Source organism: Pteropus medius, unplaced genomic scaffold (assembly GCF_902729225.1).
Source record: "Pteropus medius unplaced genomic scaffold, Ma_sr-lr_union100, whole genome shotgun sequence".
NCBI lineage: Eukaryota > Metazoa > Chordata > Mammalia > Chiroptera > Pteropodidae > Pteropus > Pteropus medius.
This window is the reverse complement of record NW_024341894.1, coordinates 4,870,213-4,892,147: the sequence shown is the minus strand read 5'-3', so window position 1 is coordinate 4,892,147 and position 21,935 is coordinate 4,870,213. Positions and strand designations below refer to the sequence as shown.

At 49.0% G+C, this 21,935-nt stretch overlaps 1 protein-coding gene across 9 annotated transcripts in view; it reads right to left on the bottom strand.

The window, feature by feature from the left end:
- Nucleotides 1-21,935, bottom strand: part of PAX5 (paired box 5) — a 175,008-nt gene that overhangs the window by 123,560 nt on the left and 29,513 nt on the right. For all 9 annotated transcript variants that reach the window (XM_039856632.1, XM_039856641.1, XM_039856647.1 and 6 more), the window contains one exon: nt 20,952-21,080. In XM_039856632.1, the coding sequence (XP_039712566.1) occupies nt 20,952-21,080 (129 nt within the window). The remainder of the gene's footprint in view (nt 1-20,951; nt 21,081-21,935) is intronic.

Here is a 21,935-nt window from a genome sequence, read left to right as displayed (position 1 = left end):
CACATATATACATACATATGTATGTATACATATATACATACATATACACATATGTGTGTGTATGTATGTATGTATATATGTGTATATATATATATATATATAAAATCTTCAACCTCTATTGACTGACCAATTTCATAAGCAAAGACTACTTGCTTTTCTGTCCCTGACTCCTGGATGAAGGAAACATCTTCAAAATTCAATTCAGAGAATTTTAGAGCTTAGGATGGATTCTAAAATCTCTTGCAGCTTCTTGTACAGCTTAGAAATTGAGACCCAGAGGGCAGTCAACTATCGTGCAAAGTCACCAAGACAATCAGTAGCCCAACCAAGACTCAAACATGGATCCTGGGCCCGGGACTTTTTTTGCTTCCTCTCAGCACCTCCTCTAATTTATGCCAAGCCAATGAGCTCCTATCAACAGAGAGAACTTCATTCTCCACTGTCAACGTGGACCAATGCACCGTTATGGTTCCTTCGTGGCATTTAATTTAATTTTCCCAACTGCAAGCCAAGATGCTGCACTTTGGGAAATCAGGGGATGAGGCTCTGCCTGGCTGTCTGCCTGGGGGAGGTGGCTCTTGGAGCCACAAGGCTGAGCCCAGCATGCAGGTCTCTGGAGGAAGCCAGGGCAATGACAGTTTGCAAATAAGGCTTGCATCTGCTCAGAGCTGGCAGAGCCTGCAAACACACTAATGGACTTTCCCCTGCCCTCGGGGAGCTGGGGACAAGCAATAAATAAAGCAGGCGCCTCTGGGGGGAGCCATTGCTGAGGCCAGAGATAGAGCTGACATTAGGGACTTGTTCAGGGTTGGGGGAAGGGCTTCTGGGCCTCCCACTGCAGCAGGCTGCCTCCCTTACCCACAAAATGACAGTCCACTTTCCGGTTACCCCAGTCTCCACATCCCAGATCCCCTAGTCTGTATTCCAACTAGTCGGGCCCTTGTCTGATCACACTGATACATTTACAATTCACTCCAGACACAGAAAGGATGTGGGTGGGGTAAGGAGCTCATATGGTCTGATCTGGCTACAGTGTAGAGACCTCACTGGAGGAAAATGAGACAGAGGTCCTGCACCAGATGGTGACACCTCGCCCAGGAGAAAGCTGATGATGAGACGGCGACCCAAGTTCAGGAGATGATTAGGAAGGAAAGTTTGTTGGAGTTAGTGACTCATTGGCAGTAAGGGACAGAGCTCACCTCTGAAGTTTCCTATTGGACATTCTGGGCTGCCATCCATTGGTGCCTCATCTCACTGTGGAGCAAAATCCACAGTGGATCATGGCTTGCAAAGCCCTACTGTATCTGGATACCCTGTTCTGCAGCCCCGCCTTCCTGCCCTCTCTCCTCGCAGTCTCCTCCCACCTCTCCTGCTCCCGGCATTCAACCATGCCACACTCAACCATGCCACGCACACCCCTGCCTCAGGCCTTTGCATGTGCTGTTTGTCTCTCTGAAACATTTCTCCCCAGAGGTCTGTTTGGCTCACTCCACCCTCCCTTAGAGTCCCTGCCGTCTCATCATTATGACCACTCTCCATTAACCAGCATATACCCTACTTCTGGCCCACTTCATTCTATCTCCTTATCTAGCTTCATTATCCTCTACAACACTTAACAAGCTGTTTGTTTTCCTTATTTATTTATTTATTCTCTCTTCTCTCATTAGAATGTCACTCACGAGGGCAGATTTTTGTCTGTCTTGTTCACTGCTGCGTCCCCAGCACCTAGAACAATGCTCGGTACATAGCAGGTGCACGATAAATACTCACAGAGTGAATGGATAAAAGTGGACATTTCATTCAAAGCGAAAGAAAAAGAACAGGTACAAAGGAGACAGCCACACCTTGGTGACCTCTTCTTGGGAAAGAGTGCTTACTCCCTCACTGGGGGCATCTGATGCTCCTTTTCATGCCTGGCCTGGGGCTTGGGAGACAGAACTCCCTAAGGGAAAACAAAGGGGGGCTTCAAGCCCTTGCCTACCATTGAGGGCACAGTGCCCAAGGCTAAGTCAAGAGCCAGCAAATGAATGAATGACTCCCGGGGAGAGGCTCAGCCTTGGACGTATTTAAATGACAAAGATGGTAGCATACAAGTGCCACCTCTGGTTCTGCCATTTGCCAGCTGTGTGACCTTACTCATCTCACCTGTGAAATGGAGTCAGTAAATCCTGCCAAGCCTAGAGCACTGGGTCAGAGCAAGCAAGTGGGTGGACCCCAAATGAGATAGTAATGTTTACATAGCAAGCATCTCATGTCAGCTGATGAGGACAGGAAAAGGGAAAACATGTGCTTAATTAAAAAGGACAAGATGTGTACAGAGAGGGACACCTGGCTAAGCTGCACTTCTATGTTGAAGCATACATTCATCTTTTGTTGGGGCTCTGACCTGAAGCCTAGCCCTGTAAGAGAACCTAGTTCTCAGCCCTCAGGGGTGCCTATTCTCTGTCAGGGAGACAAGGCTTGGATATGGAATCATGATTCAAGCCTAAGAAAGTACTCTAAGGGAGCCCCAAAGAGCAGGCAATGGAGGCCCAGAGATAAATAGAACTTATCTGGTGTTGGAGGAGGGAGAGAGGGGTCAGACTTCCTGAAGGGAGAAGGTATTTGAGCCAGGATTTGAACTTGGGGGTGTGAGGAAGGAGGGTATTCCAGACAGAGATAAGATGTGGGTGGGGCTGTGCTCACCAACTAAGGCCCATTGGGAGCTTAGCACCCATGAACTAGGGTCAGATAGCTTTCATAGCCCCGGATACAAATCAGGCAATGCTTCTCTGTCTGCCTAGCACTAGGTCTTGCACACAATAGGTACATAATATACGCAGATTTTGCTTTTTAAACGAGTCACAAAATTTCCCAAAGGAAAGGACCTCAGAGCAGGGGTCCCCAACACCCCCGGCGGAGGACTGTACGGGACCAGTCCGTGGCCTGTTAGAAAATGGGCCACACAGCAGGTGGTGAGAGGCAAGCCAGAGAAGCTTCATCTGTATTTGCAGCCGCTTCCCAGCGCTAGCGTCACCGCACCACCTACTCTCATGCCAGCATCAGCTCCGCCTCAGATCATCGGGCATAGATTCTCATAGGAGAACCAGTCCCTGGGCCAAAAAGGATGGGACCGCTGCCTCAGAGAAAAACTCATTTGTGCCCATGGATCTCAACAAGGGTGATCAGATGAGAGATTTTGGAAATCTGTGAGTTGTTTTTATTGGGAGGAGTTATGGCCTCTGGCGGGCAAGGTTAGGGGTGCTGCCCAGCTCCATCCTGCACAATGAAGTATCGCCCTGGATCTCACGCATCTTTGGAATGACCCATCATACATTCAGGTTGGTGAAAACTTGAATAAATACTTGAGCCATGAATCTAACTCTGTTTTACTTATACACACAAACTTGGTGTTTTAATTTACACTGACTTTTCCAGGAATACAACCATCACATAAATTGAAAGAAGATTATGCTTTGCTTTGGTTGGAATTTTAGCAAGACATGTTCACAATTTCAGAAAATCAGTTTGCTGCTGGCAACACCACCAGAGGTATTTGTATTGCCAAAAAACACAGCTGTCCACATTTGTAGCATTCGTGGTGATTCTATGTGTAAATGCAAGCAACTATTTTATTACGTCTTCTGTTGTAGTCATGCTCAAGCATTTACATAATGAAATATATCATTTTATTATGATTTTATTTTTCTTTACCTTTTTTGTTACAATTGGAGCATTGTATTGACCTTTTAAATTATGTATGTGGGTAGGTTATATTTTCTCTAAATTTCACTTCAGGATAGCAAAGGAAGCGCTACAAAGGATTTGTTTTAAAGAAGGGACATCGAGTTGACAGGATTTAAAATCACTGTGTAAGATTTCCAAAGCCCCTCCAGTTCTGCCAGTTAGGACTATCCCATGGGAGAGAATATCTTCCTAATCTGTCTTCCTGAAAAAGGAATATCTCCCTGGAAAGATTCTCCAAACACATTTTGAGGGACAAAAAGACAGGTGCTAAAAATGACTCTAAAATAAATGTACTTCCTCAGCCATGAATAGTGAGAGGCTGTTCCTACAAGACAGCACCTGGATTCCACCTACCCTTTACAGAAACCCATTTCCCAAAGACAATAACCCAGCTAGGACTGTGCCAGGAAGGAATCCAGGTTCTGCAGCAGCTTCTCCTTCCTGCCGGAGCCTTCTCTCAGCCCGTCAATATCAAGGTAAAAAGCAAAATGCCAGGGGAAGAAAAGATACCTTGAAAAATCAGTGCTCCTCTGTCTTGCAAACATACAGATCAAGCTTTGGAGTTCGAGAGCAAGGAGGGTGGAACTAAGACTGGGGTGAGGCGGAAGAGCAAGAGGGGGGTCTATGCGTTGCTTCTGCCATTCGCAGAATGCAGGCATATCTCGTTTTATTGCACTTCACTTTTATTGTGCTTCGTAGATATTGCTTTTTTTTTTTTTTTTTTTACACACTGAAGATAAGACTCTCCACTAGCAAAAAGATTATGACTTGCTTAAGCTCAGATGATGGTTAGCGTCTTTAGCAATAAAGTATATTTTAATTAAGGTATGTACATTTTTTAGACATACTGCTATTGCACACTTAGTAGACTACGGTAGGGTGTAAATATAACTTTTATATGCACTGGGAAACCAAAAAATTCATGTGACTTGCTTTATTGTGATATTTGCTTTATTGTAGTGGTCCGGAACTAAATCTGTAGTATCTCTGACTTCTGCCTGCAGTTAAGTGCACAAGCTCTGAAATCAGACTACTTGAGTTTAAATCCCAGCCCTGCAACTTAACTGTGTGACCCTGGACTGCTTATTTATCTTTTCCATCTACAAAAGAGAAATAGTGATAGTATCTATATATACTTCTTAAGGCTGCCGTCAACACAGTGCCTATCACATGGTAAGCGCTTCCGTCTCACCACCAGCCTCATAAAGCTGAGAAAAGAGAGTATCCCCTACCCCACCACACCTCCACTGGTCACACTGCAAGATTAGGGAGCACTGGGCTGGGAGCAGAGACCCAGGTCCTGGCTCCATATCCCCTGTAGACCACTTACACTCAACTAGCCCTTAGGATCATGAATTCCAACCCCCCCGTTTCGCAGTTAGGGATACTGACGCCCAGAGAAGGGAAGAAAACGGACAGAGTTCACACAGCAAATTAGTGTTAGATTCTCGGTCTAGATTCTATCCACAGCATCACGCTGCTTCTGAGACATTTTATGCATAAGTTTGTACATCTGTGAGTGGGGGCGACTGTCACAGGGTGGCACCGGGGATCACTGAATTCAGTGACAGAGAGAAAAGCCCTAACGAACCCTTATTAAGCCTTTGCCAACTCAAGAAATTTTGGCCATTAATCAGCACACAGTAGGTGCCTGACATGTATTTATCACATGCATTTCATTATCATCTCTCACTGGCCAGTGTATTCTCCAAGGGCAGGGCCTGTTATATCCAAGTACCTGACATGGCTGGGTCTCAGTAAATATTTGTTGAGTGAAAGAATAAATGATGGCATGCCTGGAAATAGAACTGTAAAAGAAAACAAAAAGAAAAAGAACCCTAGTGACTCTAACCAGAGGCAAAGCAAGAGACTGCAAAGAGGAAAGAAGTCCACTCCCTCATCCACTCCTTCCCCATCTGTCTCAGTGCCAGGCCCCATGCTAGGGGCTGAGGGAGCCACTGGGGTGAATCAGAGGTGGGCCCTGCCTTTGGAACTCACAGTCTGTTGGAGGAGGCAGTAGAAGGCTGCAGGGCTTAGAGGCAGCCACGTTACTGACAGCCTTCTCTGTGGGAGCAAGGAGGACTTCCTGTGGAAGGTGTCATGCCAGAAAGCATGGGGACGCAGATGGGAATAGAGATGTAAGGAAGGCCATCTCTCCAGGGTGGAGGGTAGAGATAATGCCAACACATATGGTGGGCTGAAATCCAGCCCTGATTTTGTCAAGCCATGGCAGGAGAAGCAGGGATGCCTTTGTGCCTTTTTCTACTTTTCCACTAATGCAAGAGACAAAAAGTTGATGTCAGGACATCACTCATCAAGGCAGGGTGGGGTAGGGTAGGGAGGGTAAGGAACGGGGAGGCTGCAGGGACACCCAGGAGGACTGGTCAATTCAACAAGCCAGCAAGGAATTTATGAACTCTTATCCCAATTCTGCACTGTGGTCCAAGGGGAGAGCGGTGTGCATTAGCCACCCGAGTACGTCGGTCCAAGGCGGCCTGGCCGCTGGCCTCTCCTCCGCAGCCTCGTGGGCGCACAGCGTCCCTCGGGTTCCTGACCCTCGGTGGGCCGGTCCCCTGCCGCCGGTGCCCCTCGCCTCGGCGCGCATCATCTGCTCCGCTGCCCAGCTCCCGGCTGCCGCCGCCGCGCTCCCCGGGGCCGGGAAAGCTGGCATCCGTTGTTACCATAACAAACTCAATTGTTCTCAGCAGGGCCCCGGCAAATAAAGTCATTCATTATGGGCCTCTCCCGGCCGCCGTGGGCTGCGCGGCAATCAGCGGGCCGCCGGCTGCCCCCTCGCGGGCCGAGACACGCGCCCGCGCCATTACCTGCCGGCGCCGGGGCCGCCACGCTGTGCCCCGCGGCCCAGCCGCGCCGCGCCGGCGGGGGGAGCGCCGGCCGGCGATTAGTTTTATCTCGGAACGTCAATTGACTTATACTGATTGGCTTCCAGCCGCCAAATGTCAATTAAATTGCAAATGCTTGGCGGAGCCCGGGCGGGAGGGCCGCCTCTTTCCCGGGGGCGCCGTGCGCTCCCGTCTTTTTGCGCCATGTTCTGACGCGATCGAATCTATTTCTCCTTCCACATCGCACAAGAAAATCCTGATACCCTCCTGGAAGGCGTTTGCCCTCGGTTCCGGGCCGAGGAGGCACCCGGGACAGCAGGACCGAGGAGGCTCTGGCCTTTCCAAACCCCGGCCCTCGGCCTTTTGGAGAGGCTTTATTAGCAAGGTGGCAACGCGGGGTCCCTGGAAATCCCTCAAAGATCTTGGCATGTGACTGACTCCTGGAGCGACCTTGGGCAAATCCCTTCCCGCTCTGCTCAGACTTGGCTTTTTTCGCCCGCCCAGGGTGCTTGAAGGAGATGGCGTTTGGGGTCCCATGTCTGGGTATTCGGAGGGAGCAAGGTCTGGCAAAATACTAAGATTCACGTGGCACTTACTCTGTGCCGAGTCATTTATGGGCACGGTCCATTCTCAGCAACTCTGAAACATATTATTATTAAGCTTCTTTTACGGGCAACAGAATTGAGGCGCAGGTTAGAGAATTTGCCTGAGAGCTCCCAGCCAAGGAGTGGCCCACTGGCTTTCAGACTAGCAGCCAGACTTAAGAAGCCTGAGGCTTAATTGTTTTGTGGTATGAAGAAACAAGGGAAAAAGGACAAGGCACTAACCTAGACCTGAGCATCCCCCAAGAACTGTGCTAGGTGTTTTACATCCATTATGGAATGCACAGTAATTGTATGACCTAAGGATTATAGTCTCCATTTTACAGATGGGAAAACTGACCCTTGGAGAAGTTAAGGAATTTGTCCCAGGTCACTGAGTAAGCACATGAAATGAACTACAAGGACACTCTCATACCTCCAGAGCTTTACAGTTTACAAAGCACCTTCTCACACATTGCTTCTCACTGAATTTGCACAAGACTGAAGAAGTCATTCTGCTCTTTCTTTTGCCCAAGATTACCAGCTTGGGAGTTCAAAGCCATCACTCAAACCCAGGGTCCCTTGACTCCAAATCTAGTGCTCAAGCCCTACCTCAAAGAGGCTTTGAGACAAAGATGATTCCGGCACAGGCTCTGCTGTTGCTCCCTCCTCACTCTGTGGGGAGGTAGGACAGGGGCACGAGTCATAACTGGAGTCAAACTAGAAAATGCTTAAGGTCACAGGGAAGAGCTGGAAAGGGGGTTGCTGGAAAAGAAGGCATTTGCTGAAAGAACCATACATTAAGCCCCCAAAGAGATATTGTTGCTTTTCCTCTTCTGTCTCCCTTTTGCTGTTTCTGTCTTCCTCTTTAAGGCTATGTCTTGGGATAGAGGCACACAGGTTCTTAACTGATAAAATGTGCCCGCGTTTAAAAGAGACAAACCTAACTGATCGTCCTTTTCAGCAAAGAGATGTTAGCGGAACAAAAGTACCATTCAAAAGAGCTGGATGGCGTTTGTGTCTCAGACAGAAGGGAAACGAAGAGAGAGAAGATGGAGGAGGAGGGAGGGGAAACAGCGGGAAGCAGGGAGGAGGGAGGTTCAGGAGCTGGAAGGGTTGTATGGGCTCATTGCATCCAAATCAAGGACCCAGAGGGCAGGGACCTGACTGATCACAAAGGGAGACAGTGGCTGAACTGGGACCAGGAACCCATCATCCAATCTCTGCAAGATCCCCTCATCTACAACTTAAATTATTAGCTTCTGAAACAAGGAGATAAAATTCTGCCAATATAAATTCTAGTGGGTATGTCTTTTTCTTCTGACCCTAAACTGAATAATCCCATCATTAAACCTAGCAATATAAATAAAATAATCATTTAAAAAGAACTAAAACAAAAGAGCTGGGAATTTAGGAAGTTCTTAACAAGGTCATCTTGAGGAATCAGGATAACAACTCTACTCTGATGACAGAAATATTTTAAAAACTTGCCATGTGCCAGTTCTAATTAAAATAATATAGGTAATGTTTTTAATTACCAGGAAAAGCAGGAATTATTATCCTCTTTTGACAGATGAGAAAACTGAAGCTCAAAGAAGTTAAGGCGCTTGTCAAAGCTCACACAGCTGGTAACTGGGAGGGCTGGGCTCGAACTCTGGTCCATTCACTGCACTACCCTGCTGTGGTTTCAAGTCGACGTGTGATCAGCCAGCTGCACTCGAAGATGACCGGCTTGGAAGTATGAGAGGAAAGCGTGCACAATAGTGTTGGGAGAAGCCTCAGAAATAGGGTACCTGAGGAATAAAGTGGACTTTGAACCAAGGTCCCCCTCAGCTCAGCCTGGCAGGATGATGGATGGGGACCCAGCAGAACTGAAAATAATAACAATAATAATAATGGAATCGAAGCCTTACATTACAGAGGTAAATACATTCCCACTGATGTCATCCTGTTGTGACACTGTGAGAGGCAGACCAGGATGGCAGGTAAGGCTATTCTGGAAACAATCCCCTGGGAGCCGGTCCCAATACTGCCACTGTGGAGCTGTATGACCTTGGGCAATTTCCTTGATCTCTCTGAATATGTATAAAATGGGGATAATAAGTGGTATCAAATATGTTAATAATTTAAAATATACATAGTAAACACTCGATAAGTACTTGCCATTATAGCTGCAGTTCTTATTTGGGGCCATGATCTATATATACCTGGAACATATGCTCAGGTAAGGCAGGCAGAATGAGGGCCGTAGGCCCCAGTATGCATGTTTGTGCATGTGTATGTGCGTGTGTGTATTTAGACCATGGGAGAGCTCCTTCTCTCTCTAGAATGGTTGTCATGAGGTCCTTTCTAGAGATCAGACAGAGTCGGCTGGAGGATGGAGGATCAGGGGTCAGGCAGGAGTGGGAGAATGTTTGATGTGCAAGGCTCTGGGTTCTGCTCAGCAACCTGCACCCACCAGATGGGCTCCATGCTTCTATGACATCCAGAGTCCCATTCAGTGCATATTTGTCGCCATAAACCAGGCCCTGCGCTGGGCACTAAGTGATAATGGTGACCACTGTAGATATTGTTCCCACACTCATGGGGCTCACAGTCTCACAGGAAAGACAAACAAGTAACAAATAAGATATTTTTGTCAATAGGCAGATTCTTTGTGTTGCGGGTGGGGCCAACAAAGCTAATAGTTAGAAGTGAGCATCAAGGAAGCCTTCACTTAAGAAGTGACATTTGAGCTGGATCCTGCAGTTTGGGCATGTCAGCCGGGTAAAATGATGGGGCAGAAGAGGACAGTTTCCACACAGTCGGAACAGCGTCGTAATAAAAGGCACTCTTTTCTGAGCCTATATCACACAATAGGGGTCATCCTGGGCACTTTACATGCATTACCTCATTCACTGCACATAACAATCCAATCATAGGCACAATTGGTACCCTCGTTTTACATATAAGGAAACTGAGGCTCAAGGAAGTCAAATAACTTGCCCAAAGTCACATGAGTAAGCATTGGTGGCATCAGCACAAGAACGCCAGTTACCCAAAAAAAAGAAAAAAAAGAACCCCAGTTACCTGACACTACAACTCATGCAAGTAACCCTTAAGCTACAAGCAGGAAAGAACAAGTGGTGCTCAAAAGACGGGAAGAAGTTTGGTATGACTAGAGTGAGCATGAAAAGAGGAGGGCAGAAAGGGACTCGGCTTGTGAGATGGGCAGGGGGCTGACCACGAAGGCCTTGCAACCTTGCTAAAAAGTCTGGCTGGCTTCTGAGAACAATGGGCAGATCTGAAGGGTGAATATTCTTCAGGCAAGCCATTGATCAGAACTGTATTTCAGAAGTGCTGCTGGGGCTGCTATGGGGAAGGTGGACTGTTTGGAGAAGTCAGGGGCATTGGAGGTGGGGACCTGCAAGGAGGCCACAGCAATAGTCCACAAACGAGAGGAGAGAGTGCTTGGACCAAAGCAGTAGCAGTGGGGCCTGAAAGAAATGAGCAGATTCAAAAGATATTTACGGCAAAGATGCAGTGACCTTGAGCAAACACCTGCCATAAGGCCTTGTGTTGTGGCCACAGGCAGAGGATTAAGCTTTCCGAGCTATGAGGATGGCAGAACGCCTGCTCTGGCTAACTTAAATTTCAGAGAAAATAATAAACAGCAACCCCTCCCTTTCCTACAGCACAAGAAAAGATTTCAAAGCATTTTCCAACCTGCTATTTTACATAAAAGTCTGTGAGGGAGATATTAATATAATCTCCACAGATGGGAAGTGAGCTGCCCAAGATCACACAGCTGACGGAGGAAGATCCTGAATCTAACTCCAACTCCTGGGCTCTCTCTGGCACACCGTAGAATGTCAGAGCCCAAAGATCTTTAAAATCATCTGTTCAAATCTCCACATTTTAACATGAGGAAAACAAGGCAGAGAGGAGTGACTTGCCCAAGGTCACACAGCAAGTAAAAGCTTATAATAGAAGCAAGGAAAAGTTTGTATCAAGTCATCTGTGCCATGAGGTGATGAAGGACCAGACCGATCCCCAATGGCGATGGTCACTCCTCACGCGCCCCCCGGCCTGACTAAATGCTGGCAGAGAAGTGAGACTCGGACAAATGGTCAGCCTACCTGGGCCCTGCTGCCACCCATCAAGTTACAAGCTTCCCAAGCTCACAAATGGCCAGTACACACTGCCCTGTTACCCTTCTTGTCCCTAACCCAGAAGGCAACTAAGCTGTCTTGGGTCAATGGTGCCACCTGGTGGTGGGTGCTGGGAAGTGTCTGACCCCTTTGTCACATTTCATCTTTTCTAATCTCTCTAGCCATGCCTTTCTCTCTGTTTCCTCTAAGAGCTCAGTTCATCTCACTACAAGCAACCTCTTTCTCACACATAGCTTCTCTAGCATCTTTTATCCTCCCTCTTTCAATGCTTCTCAAGTTACCTGAGGACATTTCCTTTCACTCCTTCTCCTCCATTTAGTCCATTAGACCCAGGATGGACTAATGCAAATGATAAACATACCGAAGAAAATGAAAACTGGACATTTCCAAGTGAAATTACACACACACACACACACACACACACCTCAGCATGCTGCTATGGTCCGGGAGCCAAGCCCCTATGGAATCAGAAAACAAATTCTCCCTTCTCAACAGTCTTTCGGACTTGCTTTTCCTCAAATGCCAGGAGTCAAGTACCAAACCTACTTTTCATTTTATTTTGTTTCATTCCTAATCAATATCATTTGCTGAGTTTTTTTTCCCACCAAAACTATACCCAGGGTGGGGTCTCAGAGGTCTGCAGGCTAGTGCAGAGTTAAGCTGGGAAGGGGAGACGTGGTTGGGTCCCAAATGCCCATTCCCTGGGCTCTTTGGGAGCACTAGGTAGCTACTGTTGGACCTAAAGGAAGCCTGCTGGAGGGAGATCAAACTTCAAACGCTGCTGGAAATGAAAGGAACCTCAGTAGCTGTGCCTTTCTTGAGGTAGCTCAAGTTTGGAAGAGGAGCAAGAAGCACTGCATACTCCAAAATGCTAAAAGACAAGCCCAAGGTGTCTTGTTACTCCCTCCCCAGCTCAAAGACCTGCCATGGCTCCCACTGCCTTCAAGAGCTAAGAACAGGAGAAATCAATGGCACCTTTATAAAAACAAAAACAAACAAACAAACAAAAAACCCTAAAAAACCACTTAACTGCTCTCCCTATCTATATGAGTGGTAAGCAAGCTCAGAGTTTGCAGCAGCCTGAAGCAGAGATTCTCAAGATCTAGTCCAGGGATCCCTGGGGAGCTGCCAAGATCTTTTCAAGGAGTCTGTGAGGTCAAAACTATTCTCATAATAATACTAAAATGTTATTGGCTTTCTTCACTCTCATCCTTTTACAAGTACAGTGCAGATCTCCAGAGGCTCTAGGATGTACAGTATCACAACAGACCAGATGCAGAAGCAGATATGAGAATCCAGATGTCTTCTGTTAAGTCAGACATTAAAGAGATTTGTAAAATCGTAAAGCAATGCCACTCTAACTAAATATTTTGATTTGGAAAATGCAGTTCTTTCTCATTTCAATTATTTATATTATTTATATTACTATGTTTACTGTTATTTTTAATAAACTAATAAATACATATTTAAGTTTTTGTCCATTTTCATTAACTCACATAAACTAAAAGCTCCTTGGGGTCTTTTATCATTTTTAAGAGTTTATAGGGGTCCCAACATTTGTTTGAGAACCACTGGCCTAAAATAATGCCAAGATGACTTGAGGTGGGACCAAGAGAAGCTTGGAATCTTGGCACTCAGAAGAACCTTAGGAATTCCTTGATCCTCTATTACAGGTGAAAAAACTGAGGCCTAAAGAGAAGGGATTATGATTTCCCCAAGGTACCAGCAAGTCAGCCACAGAGTCAGGACAAGAACCCAGAGTACCTGGCTCCTTCCTCTCAGCCTCCTTCCCCTGCCTCCTAAGCCTCTAGTAGTTTGGAGCACTGAGAAGTACTCTGCGGCCAAGGATTAAACCATATTCCAAAGCCAAAGAGAACAGTGGGACCCTCTAGCCCACAAGGCAGCAGGGCATGTGGAGTAGAAAGAAAGCCACTTCATTCCACCCTGAGCTTCAGACTGCCCTGGCAGGGGCCTGCCCACCACGCATGAGATTCTATCCCCTCAGCTGACCCCACACCCTTATTCTGGATGACCACAGAACCGAATCTCTGAATTGAGATCCTCACACTGTGTCACCCTGCCCTTCATACCTCCCAAGGGTCTCTGGGACACCAGTGCACAGCCCCATGGGAAAAGGAGCTGGTGGGGGAGGGGGGCCTGGGCAAAACAGGTGGGCAAACAGGCAGGCAAACAGGCGGGGTTGGGTGGAGGGAGTGTTCAGTGGTGTTAGCTCTCACGCAGGCTCTCACATAGTGAATCAAAGTGAAACTCAGGGACCCAGGGGCCAGAAGGAACCGAAACCTGACCCACCGCCCAAGGGACAGGCCCCTGGCACGAGGGAAAAGCCCAAGGAGCCCCTCCGTGACCACCTGGATTCATGTCCCCTGGTTTACCAAGGAAGCCTCTCAAACCTCTCTGCCTGGGGCTCAGATGAGGGGCCAGGGACTGCAAGGTTGGAAGGACAGGAGAATGGCCAGCCAGGATGGGAGAGAGAAAGCCAGTCCTTACCATCTACGCCACTAACCACCCCCTGCAGTCCCCGGGGAAGCCTGTGCCCACTGTGTCTGGATTACCCTGACTGGCAGGTGTGGACTGAACGACCTCAATCTCACTGTTCTGGGCTGCCAAGAGATGTGGCTCCCTGACCCTGCTCTACGCCTCCCCTTCCCCACACACCTTGTCTGAGAGCCTGACTTCTCTGATCTCCACCCCTCCAAACACACACACACCATTCCATCCGGTCAGAGCCCTGCCTCCCACGGGCTTCAGCTGCCACAGACTGGACTCAACCAAACTTCTTTAGAGTCCACACTAAGACTCCAGAAGCTCAAAGGTATCGGGTAGAAAAAAAGAGAGCACCGTGTTGGTAACTAACTCAAAGTCATTTTAAATACAGGACAAGCCAAGTAAATAAAGCATGACTGCCTGGTTGGCAATTGCCACCTGGGTTCTAAGTGATGCCCTCCCAGCAAGAACCTTTGTCCTCATCCCTGTATCTGCATACAGGTTCATGTACCTGCATGGCCAGCCTGAGGGTACATCCAAGGGACACCTTATGGAGGACCAAGGGGTGGGAAGCCTGCCCCAGTGAAACCCCAGGAGAGACCAACACAAAGTGGTAATGATGTCCTTCCTTCTCTGTAGAGTGTGTCTGGCCTCCAAACTCCATGCCAGCCCTTGGTGAATCCAAGGGTCTTGGCCAACTGTGAAAGACTACTGGCTAGGCACTGATAACACCCCCCAAGGAGTGAGCTGCCTCTGGAAACCAAGCCAGGGCCACAGACCAGCCTCAAGGACAACATTCCGGGTAAAGGGCCCAGAGACTGGAAAGCTCGAAGAACACACAGGGACAGGAAGCACAGAAAGGATGAGGAGGAGGAGTGGGAGGCCAGGCCAGAAGTTAACCCTGGAGGATAGGCGAGTCAGCTGCCCGCTACCCGGGTCAGAGTCCCTGGTGGCTTTCAACAGTGGGGTCAGAAGATGGACAGAGGAGGATGGGAGAAAGGAGAGGAAAAGAGAAGTTGAGATTTGTCACATCGAATGGTTCTGGGGTACCAAGGATGTTCCGAGGAGCCCAATCTCTCCCACTGGTTTTTCTGGGTTTTCACTGTGTGACCTGGTCCAACCCTTTCTCTTCTCCAGACCTGTTTTCCCATCTGAATAATGACTGGGTTGACATGTCCTAGATACTCTCCAAGGCCCTCCAGCTCTGACAGAGAAGTCTGGAGGTCCAAGCTGGTGAACTCAACTCTCAGGTGCCCAGCCCTTCCAGGCCTAGGGGCTCTGCCTTCCATCCTGGAGGCCTCCACTGCCTTGTGTACCCAGAGCCGCTCCTCATGGGAACCTGAGGCTCTACCCTTTCATTCTTCCATCAAGGGGGCTGAGAGACCAGGGTCCTGAAGGGAAAGGAAGCAAAAGAAATCGAGTGGCCCTTCGTTTTGTGGCTGACACCTGGGGGCACTGTTGTTCAGTCTTGATGCCCACAGCAGTAGACTGTTACAAACAGGAAGTCATGGGGTGGGCAGATCAGCCCGTTTCAGCTGCCAAATAGAACTATGGCTGGAGCCTGCTTGCCCTCAGCCTGGACTGGCCCTCACAGCCTCAGTCCTAGTCTCTCTCAGTGGCCATTTATTAAGTGCTTACTACCACCAAGCCCTGGGGCTACAGCCTTCAAGGGTGTGACTTTATTTTATCCTCATAATAACCTACAAAACTTGTGCCATTTCTATTTTCCAGATGACAAAATAGAGGCTCAGAGAGATTAAGTAACTTGCCAAAGATGGCGGTACAGAAAGTCCTCAAATCATTTCATCCCCGGCCTGTGAGCCTGTATCCTTTCCTCGATTCCTCAACACATTATTTTGGGCTCTCCAGAGATCAGAGGTCTGTGGAATCTTTACAACTCCTGACTCAGGAATCCCGAGCTTTTCCACTCATCTCGTTCCCTTCTGGGAAATCTGAGAGGCGTCTCTGCACTTTCTGCTCCAGACCTCTACCTTTTGTCCAGAGCCCAGGAACAGCAGATAAGGTCCAGCAAAGGAAGAGGGTCCTACAAAAGGAAGGCCAGGGCCTACCCATAGTCAGGAGGGCCCTGGGCCCTGACTGGCCAGTGAGCTTCCGAAACCCCTTCTCTCTCCAAGATGGTTCCCATGGAGGTCTGCGGGGCAGGGCTGAGGTGGGGCTCTCAGCCTGGAAGAGTCAGGGGAGAGAGGAGTTGGTAGGAGAGAGCAAGAGTGAATACAAGGAAAGAGAGAGAGAGAGAGAGAGAGAAGAGAGAGAGAGAGAGAGAGAAAGAGAGAGTGAATGTGAGAAAAAGAAAGAGTGAAAGCTAAACGAGGAAACAGAAGCAGACACAGAGGAAGACTCAATAACCAGGATATAAACAGGCAGATAACACTGGATGAGATATACCCCCAAACAAAAGACGCCAGAAGAAAAAGGAGATAGACACTCCCAGAAAGAGGGATGGACAGTCATGAAAGGAACCCCTGCTAAATGCCCCCAGATCTCCCCATGAGGGTCTTGCCAGACTTGGCATCTCTTGAAAGGACAGGGCACTGCTGGGTTTTGGCCGTCCTTCCTGTGCCTCTTCAGGCAGAGGGCAGTCCAGGGCCCAAAAGGCCGGAAATTCCACCTGCAATGTATCCTCTACTGCCTAAAAAGAGACTTCTGTCTCCGGAATCCACACCGGTGCTGGATTGGGCGGCTTTCTGAGCTAGTGAAAGGGATTCGCAGTCGGCTGACCTCATGTGTTCAGGGCCTTTCAAACTCTGGGGGGATAAGGGGAGGGGGAGGTCGACAGGACCTGAATGGGGACCCTGGAGACAGGCGGAAGGAGGCCCCACCAGAGATCAAAGGCCCAGGAAGGAACAGAGGGTCTGGGGCTGCCCTTTCACCCATGGCCGCTATTCACAGCCTTGCATGCTCTGCCAAATCCAGCCCCACCACCACCTCCTCTGGGCCTTCTGGGGAGGGAAGCACCACCTCAGGCTCTGTCCCCGTAGCCCACAGGGATTCCTGAGGACAACTCCACAGCCTCTCCAAGAAAACTCTCAGGTCGGCCCAACTAGGACAAGAGGTTGCGAGCCACGCTTGGGCAGCACCCTAACCTGATTCTCAGCGCCATCTACAAGCCTCCTGAACATCTCTGTGCTCTGGCCCAGTGCCAAGGGGCTGGGCTGGGGATAGAAATACCCCTGTGTGATGTGGCCCCTGCCCAGTCAAAGCCATATGAATGACAGACTCAGAGTCAGGGGAATGAGAAAAAAACAAGTAGGCAGAACCACTTCCAGACACAGGGCAGTTACTGAAGCATGTAACTTCAGATTGTAACAGCCCTCAGAAGTCACAGAGTCCAAATCAAAATGCCTTTTCTGGTTCTTCTACCCCTCCTTTGTTCAGCCCCTGCTCACACCTCCAATGATGGGGAGCTCACTACCTTACCAAGCTAATGTGTCTATCCTTGGCCCAGCCTGGCTATTGCCTGAAAGCTGTTCCTTGCATTGAGCCATACTCTGCGCCCGTGTAGCTTCCTTTAAATTACCCCGGCTCTGCCCTCAGAGGTCCCGGGGACCTTATCTGCTGCCTCAGCCACAGAATAGTTCATTTGAGGTTTGGACACAGTGGCCACATCCCCAAGTCTTGTCTTGGAGACAAACATCGTGGGGAGAATCCTAGAATTTCTAGACTGAAAGGGCACTTGGCAATCCAGTGGTCTAAGGTGTTCTACTTATTTGTTTTTGTTACAGAACTCTTGGAGTTTTCTGTGGCAGCTCAAAATATCAAACAGAAGCACTCCCGACTGCGACCCCCACACACCCTCCTCTCTACAGCCATTCTACCAAGGAGTATTTATTGAACATCTACGATGTGCCACATATTTGTAATCAAGCCATGTTATCCAATACAGTAGCCACTAGCCACATGTGGCTATTGAGCACTTAAAATGTACCTAGTACAACTGAGGAACTAAATTTCTAATTTTATTTGATTTTAATTAATTTAAATTTAACGACAGAAGCAGTGGAAAATATTTTCCTCTCGATAAAGTGCCACTTCCTATAAGGAGTGTCCCAGATCCTTTTGGTCAAAATCAGCCCCTCCCTGCCTTCCTCTCCCCTCCGGTGTCATCCGCCATCACACATTACTTCACATACTGCCCAGCGAAGGGACTCTGGGCATGCTAGTCTTGCCCACCAGCCTGTGAGCTCTAGAGGGCAGCTGCTTCATTATTGGACTCTGTTACCACCCACCCCTGCCCTGACGTCTGGGCAGGAGAGTGGCACCAGAAAAATGCCCACAGTGTAAAACTCAAGTCCAAGTTGAACCAGGGCTGAACAAGCAACTCCACCTTGCAGAGCCCCAGTCATTTCATCTGAGAAATAGGAGTAAGGACCCTCAGCAGTCTTCCTCCTGGCCCTCTAATGACTCTCTTACCCCCACAGCCCTTCCTTCATGCTGCTGGGGTCTCCTGAGAAAAAATGGTGCCATGGTCTGCGGTCCCAACGGGCCAGCCCGCCAGTGCACCTGGCAATTCCCTTGTGTTTCCCCAGTGGCTGCTTCTTACTTTCTCACCACACTCTCTGCAGCAACCTGCTGACCATGCCCTTCTGCTGGCAACTCTTCCTGACATTGTCCCTTGGCTCTGCCCAGCCTCAGGCTGCTCCACCTCCAAAACGTCTCTCTGTTTTGGAGGGGCTGAGGGCCAGCAGGTGGCCAGACAATACCAGGGGATTGAGGCCTCAGGGGCTTTCCAGCTCCTCCTGATGCCCCAGGGCACGCCAGCTGTGTGGCTTTGCCAATATCAAGGAACTGTCTGGGGCCTCGGTTTCCTCCCTTATAAAGTGGGGTTGGGGGAGGCAATCTCGGTCTCTTCAACTCTCCCTGAAGCCAAGGTAAGGATCCAGGGAGACAGAGAGGGAGTTGGGGAAAGGGCAGCAGGGAGCACTAGGCAGAACTCCTTCCAGAGAGTTTGCTGATGTGAAGAAGGGAGCCTCTGCCCCACCTCTCTGGTCTACCATCTACGCTCTACATGAAGAGAGGCAGAGGATGAGGAGGCTCTGGTTGCTGTTTGGGTCTCTCACTTTTCCCAATCCTATAAGCTTTCAAGACCATTAAATCATGTTCCCTTAGCCCTCAGACCAGACTAGATCACCTCTCAAATCTTTCTGGGGATCAGGGCTCAATCATAAATTTCAAAACTGGGAGGATTCCAAAGATCATTCAGTTTTGCATCTGACTCCTAATGTCATTTCTAGCAGCCCATCAAGTGGCCGCCTAGGCTTTACTTACATACCTCTAGTGACAGGGCACTCACTATCTTTCAAGGCAACCTCTTTTGTCCTAGACCACTCTCATATTTACAAAGTTCTTTTTTATACCGAGCTGAAAACTCCTCTGCATCTGCAACACACTGGCATTTGAGGCCACACAGCAAAGTCTCATTCCTCCTGCTTTTCATGTCAGCCCTCCAGATATTTGAAAGGAAACAATCCAGTCTTCCTCATTCTTCTCATCTTTGTGCAAAAACACACTTAGAGCCTTGAGGTGTACCCTCTCCATCCAGGTTACATCCATCTGGACTCACCCCAATTTGTCACTGTCCCTCTTAAAGGTCAATACCTCAAATGGTCCACAGTCCTCAAGAATAGTCGGACCAGTACAGAGCAGTCTAGACCAACGACACCCACATTCTGACTGTTCTACATCTTTCAAGGCAGCTTGAGAGGCTAAACAGTGACCAGGGATCAGAATGAAAGCCAATACCGCACTCTACAAACACCATAAAACAATTCCCCCAAATCAGGACCTGTCTGTTTGGTGATAAACATCAAATCAGACTTTTTCTCTTTCTCCGAAAATCTCTGCCTGACCCTTCAGCTTCTGAGGGAGCCATACTCAACTGGCCATTCCACCATGATCAAACACAGCTGGGCCCCACCTTGAGCACATCTGCTTCAAGTCCAGGTGACAACAGGAGAAAAGATGACACCATCAATCCCATAAACCAACAGAAATGGTTAGCCCGCTGCCTCCTACAGTAACACAGCACAGCCACCCACTGAGTTAAAGACTTCTGACATCTGCTCTGAGTGTCAGGAGCAGGGGCAAGAGGTGAGGCAGGTTTCCAAAGCCGTGAATCATCCCTACAGGCCCCACAATTCCAAACAGAGGCCGCAGGCCCAGCTTCTGTAATGCCTGGAACACGCAGACCACAGGCCAATCCACTGCTGGGCTGACTCAATTTTCTAGTTACAGATCTTAAGTACTTAGGCATGTGCTCTCCAGAACATACATCCCTTACAGGGAGCTGAGAAAGGGAACTGTGCAGAGGAACAGAATAATTGAATCAAGATTTCTGTCACGCTGTTCTCAGGCCCTAGACCACAGCCTGATTTTTTTTTCCTTTCCTGACTAAGGTTTTACAATCTCCCAGGGGGTCGCTTCTCTTCTCAAACCCATTACTGTCAGCAGCGCTGGCAGCCCATCCAGGGGAAAGGAGAGCTGGGTGAAGGTGGGCCAGTGTCCAGGATGGGGGCACCACTGAGGGGTTGAGAAAAACCAACGGGGAAGACTCATCTTTGTAATCCTCAGGAGGCCTCTGCATTCCTTTCTTCCAGAGCCAAGATGAGATGATTCTTAACTCTCTCAGCCCCCACCATCACCACCCCTGGAGGCCCTCTCCTGGGAGAGGTGAGCACAGCCCCTCAGAGACCCCACCCCCTGACACGCCACTCCGCCAGCGCCAGTCTCACTGCAGGGCGGTGAGACCTGCCCCTCCCTCTCCTCCCGGGCTCGGTCTCAAAGCAGACACGGGTGATGTGCTCGTCCCCTCCACACCCTGCCCTCAGGCATCATATCTACACACGCAAGGTCTTCTTAAGGCCACACAAAGCTCACGACCCTGGGCTCTGCCTTTTTCCACTAAAGGGATAATACTGGGGGGAGACGGGCGAGATATCCAAAGCCCCCGCCAGCTCCCTGTTTGCCCTTCCCCGTGTCCAGGGAAGAGCCTGGGCCTGGGCAGGGGGACTACGGCGTTCTGGAATGAACGGATGCTCAGCGAGCATTTTTGCTTCCACCGCTGACTGAGCGCCCTGAAAAAGATCCCGTCGGGTCCATCTCCGGCAGGCTGCGCGAGTTTCTCTTACCTTCATCTCTTTTGCGCTTGTTGGTGTCGGCGCTAGGGGACGTGATGCCCAGGATGCCGCTGATAGAGTACGAGGAGCCGGCCGAGTCCGTGCTCACCGACGACACTTGCGTCACCGAGCCCGTGGACACTGCGCAGAGGAAGAGGGGTGGTCAAGACCCAGCAGGAGGGCTGCGGGGCCAGCGCCGGTGCGGAGGGAGCAGAGGGCCAAAACAAAGGCCGTCACCCTACACTGGGCTGGATGTGAAAGTGCCGGGACAGGGAGGGTGTGTGCTGAGGACATTTGCCCACACCTGGGCAATGAGGAGGGTCCTCAAGTCGTTTGCCCGGGTTCTCTGCTGCTGGGGAGATGACAGGGGAAGAGTGGACAGAGAGAAGATAGGCAGCCAGAAGGACTGATGGTGTAGCAAGGATCAAGGAACAGTGTTAAGAAGGGCATTAGTTCAAATTCCACCTGTCCAAGGATCCCGGAAGCAGGAGGATGGAGAAGAGAAAGAGGAGAGCTGGGGCCCACCACTAGCCAGTGCTGGAAAAAAGACCCAGACCTACTCAACAGGCAAGTTCACTCCCGGCTTACATACCCATCCATCTATGCCGACATAAATATCTGCGCACTCATACACAGAGCCAAAAAGCTCCAAATAGCAGACTGTCCCTTCTTTTTACAGTTCTTTACTGTCTTTTCTCCCTTCAATTTACCTGGATTTTAATATTTTTATATAATATTACATAGTACTACATATAATATGTAATCATATTGCTATATATAATAATGATAACAGTTTCTGAGAACTTACTCTGTAATAGGCATCTCGTTTAATTTTGAGAAAAATCTTATAAGCTATGTCATGTTATTATCCCATTGGAAAGATAAAGGAACCAGGGCTCAGAAAGTAAGTGACTTGCCCAAGGTCACACAGCTAATAAGAGGCAGAGTAGGGAATGAAAACCAGAAACTAGTTTTTAACCCCTACAGTAATCTGTT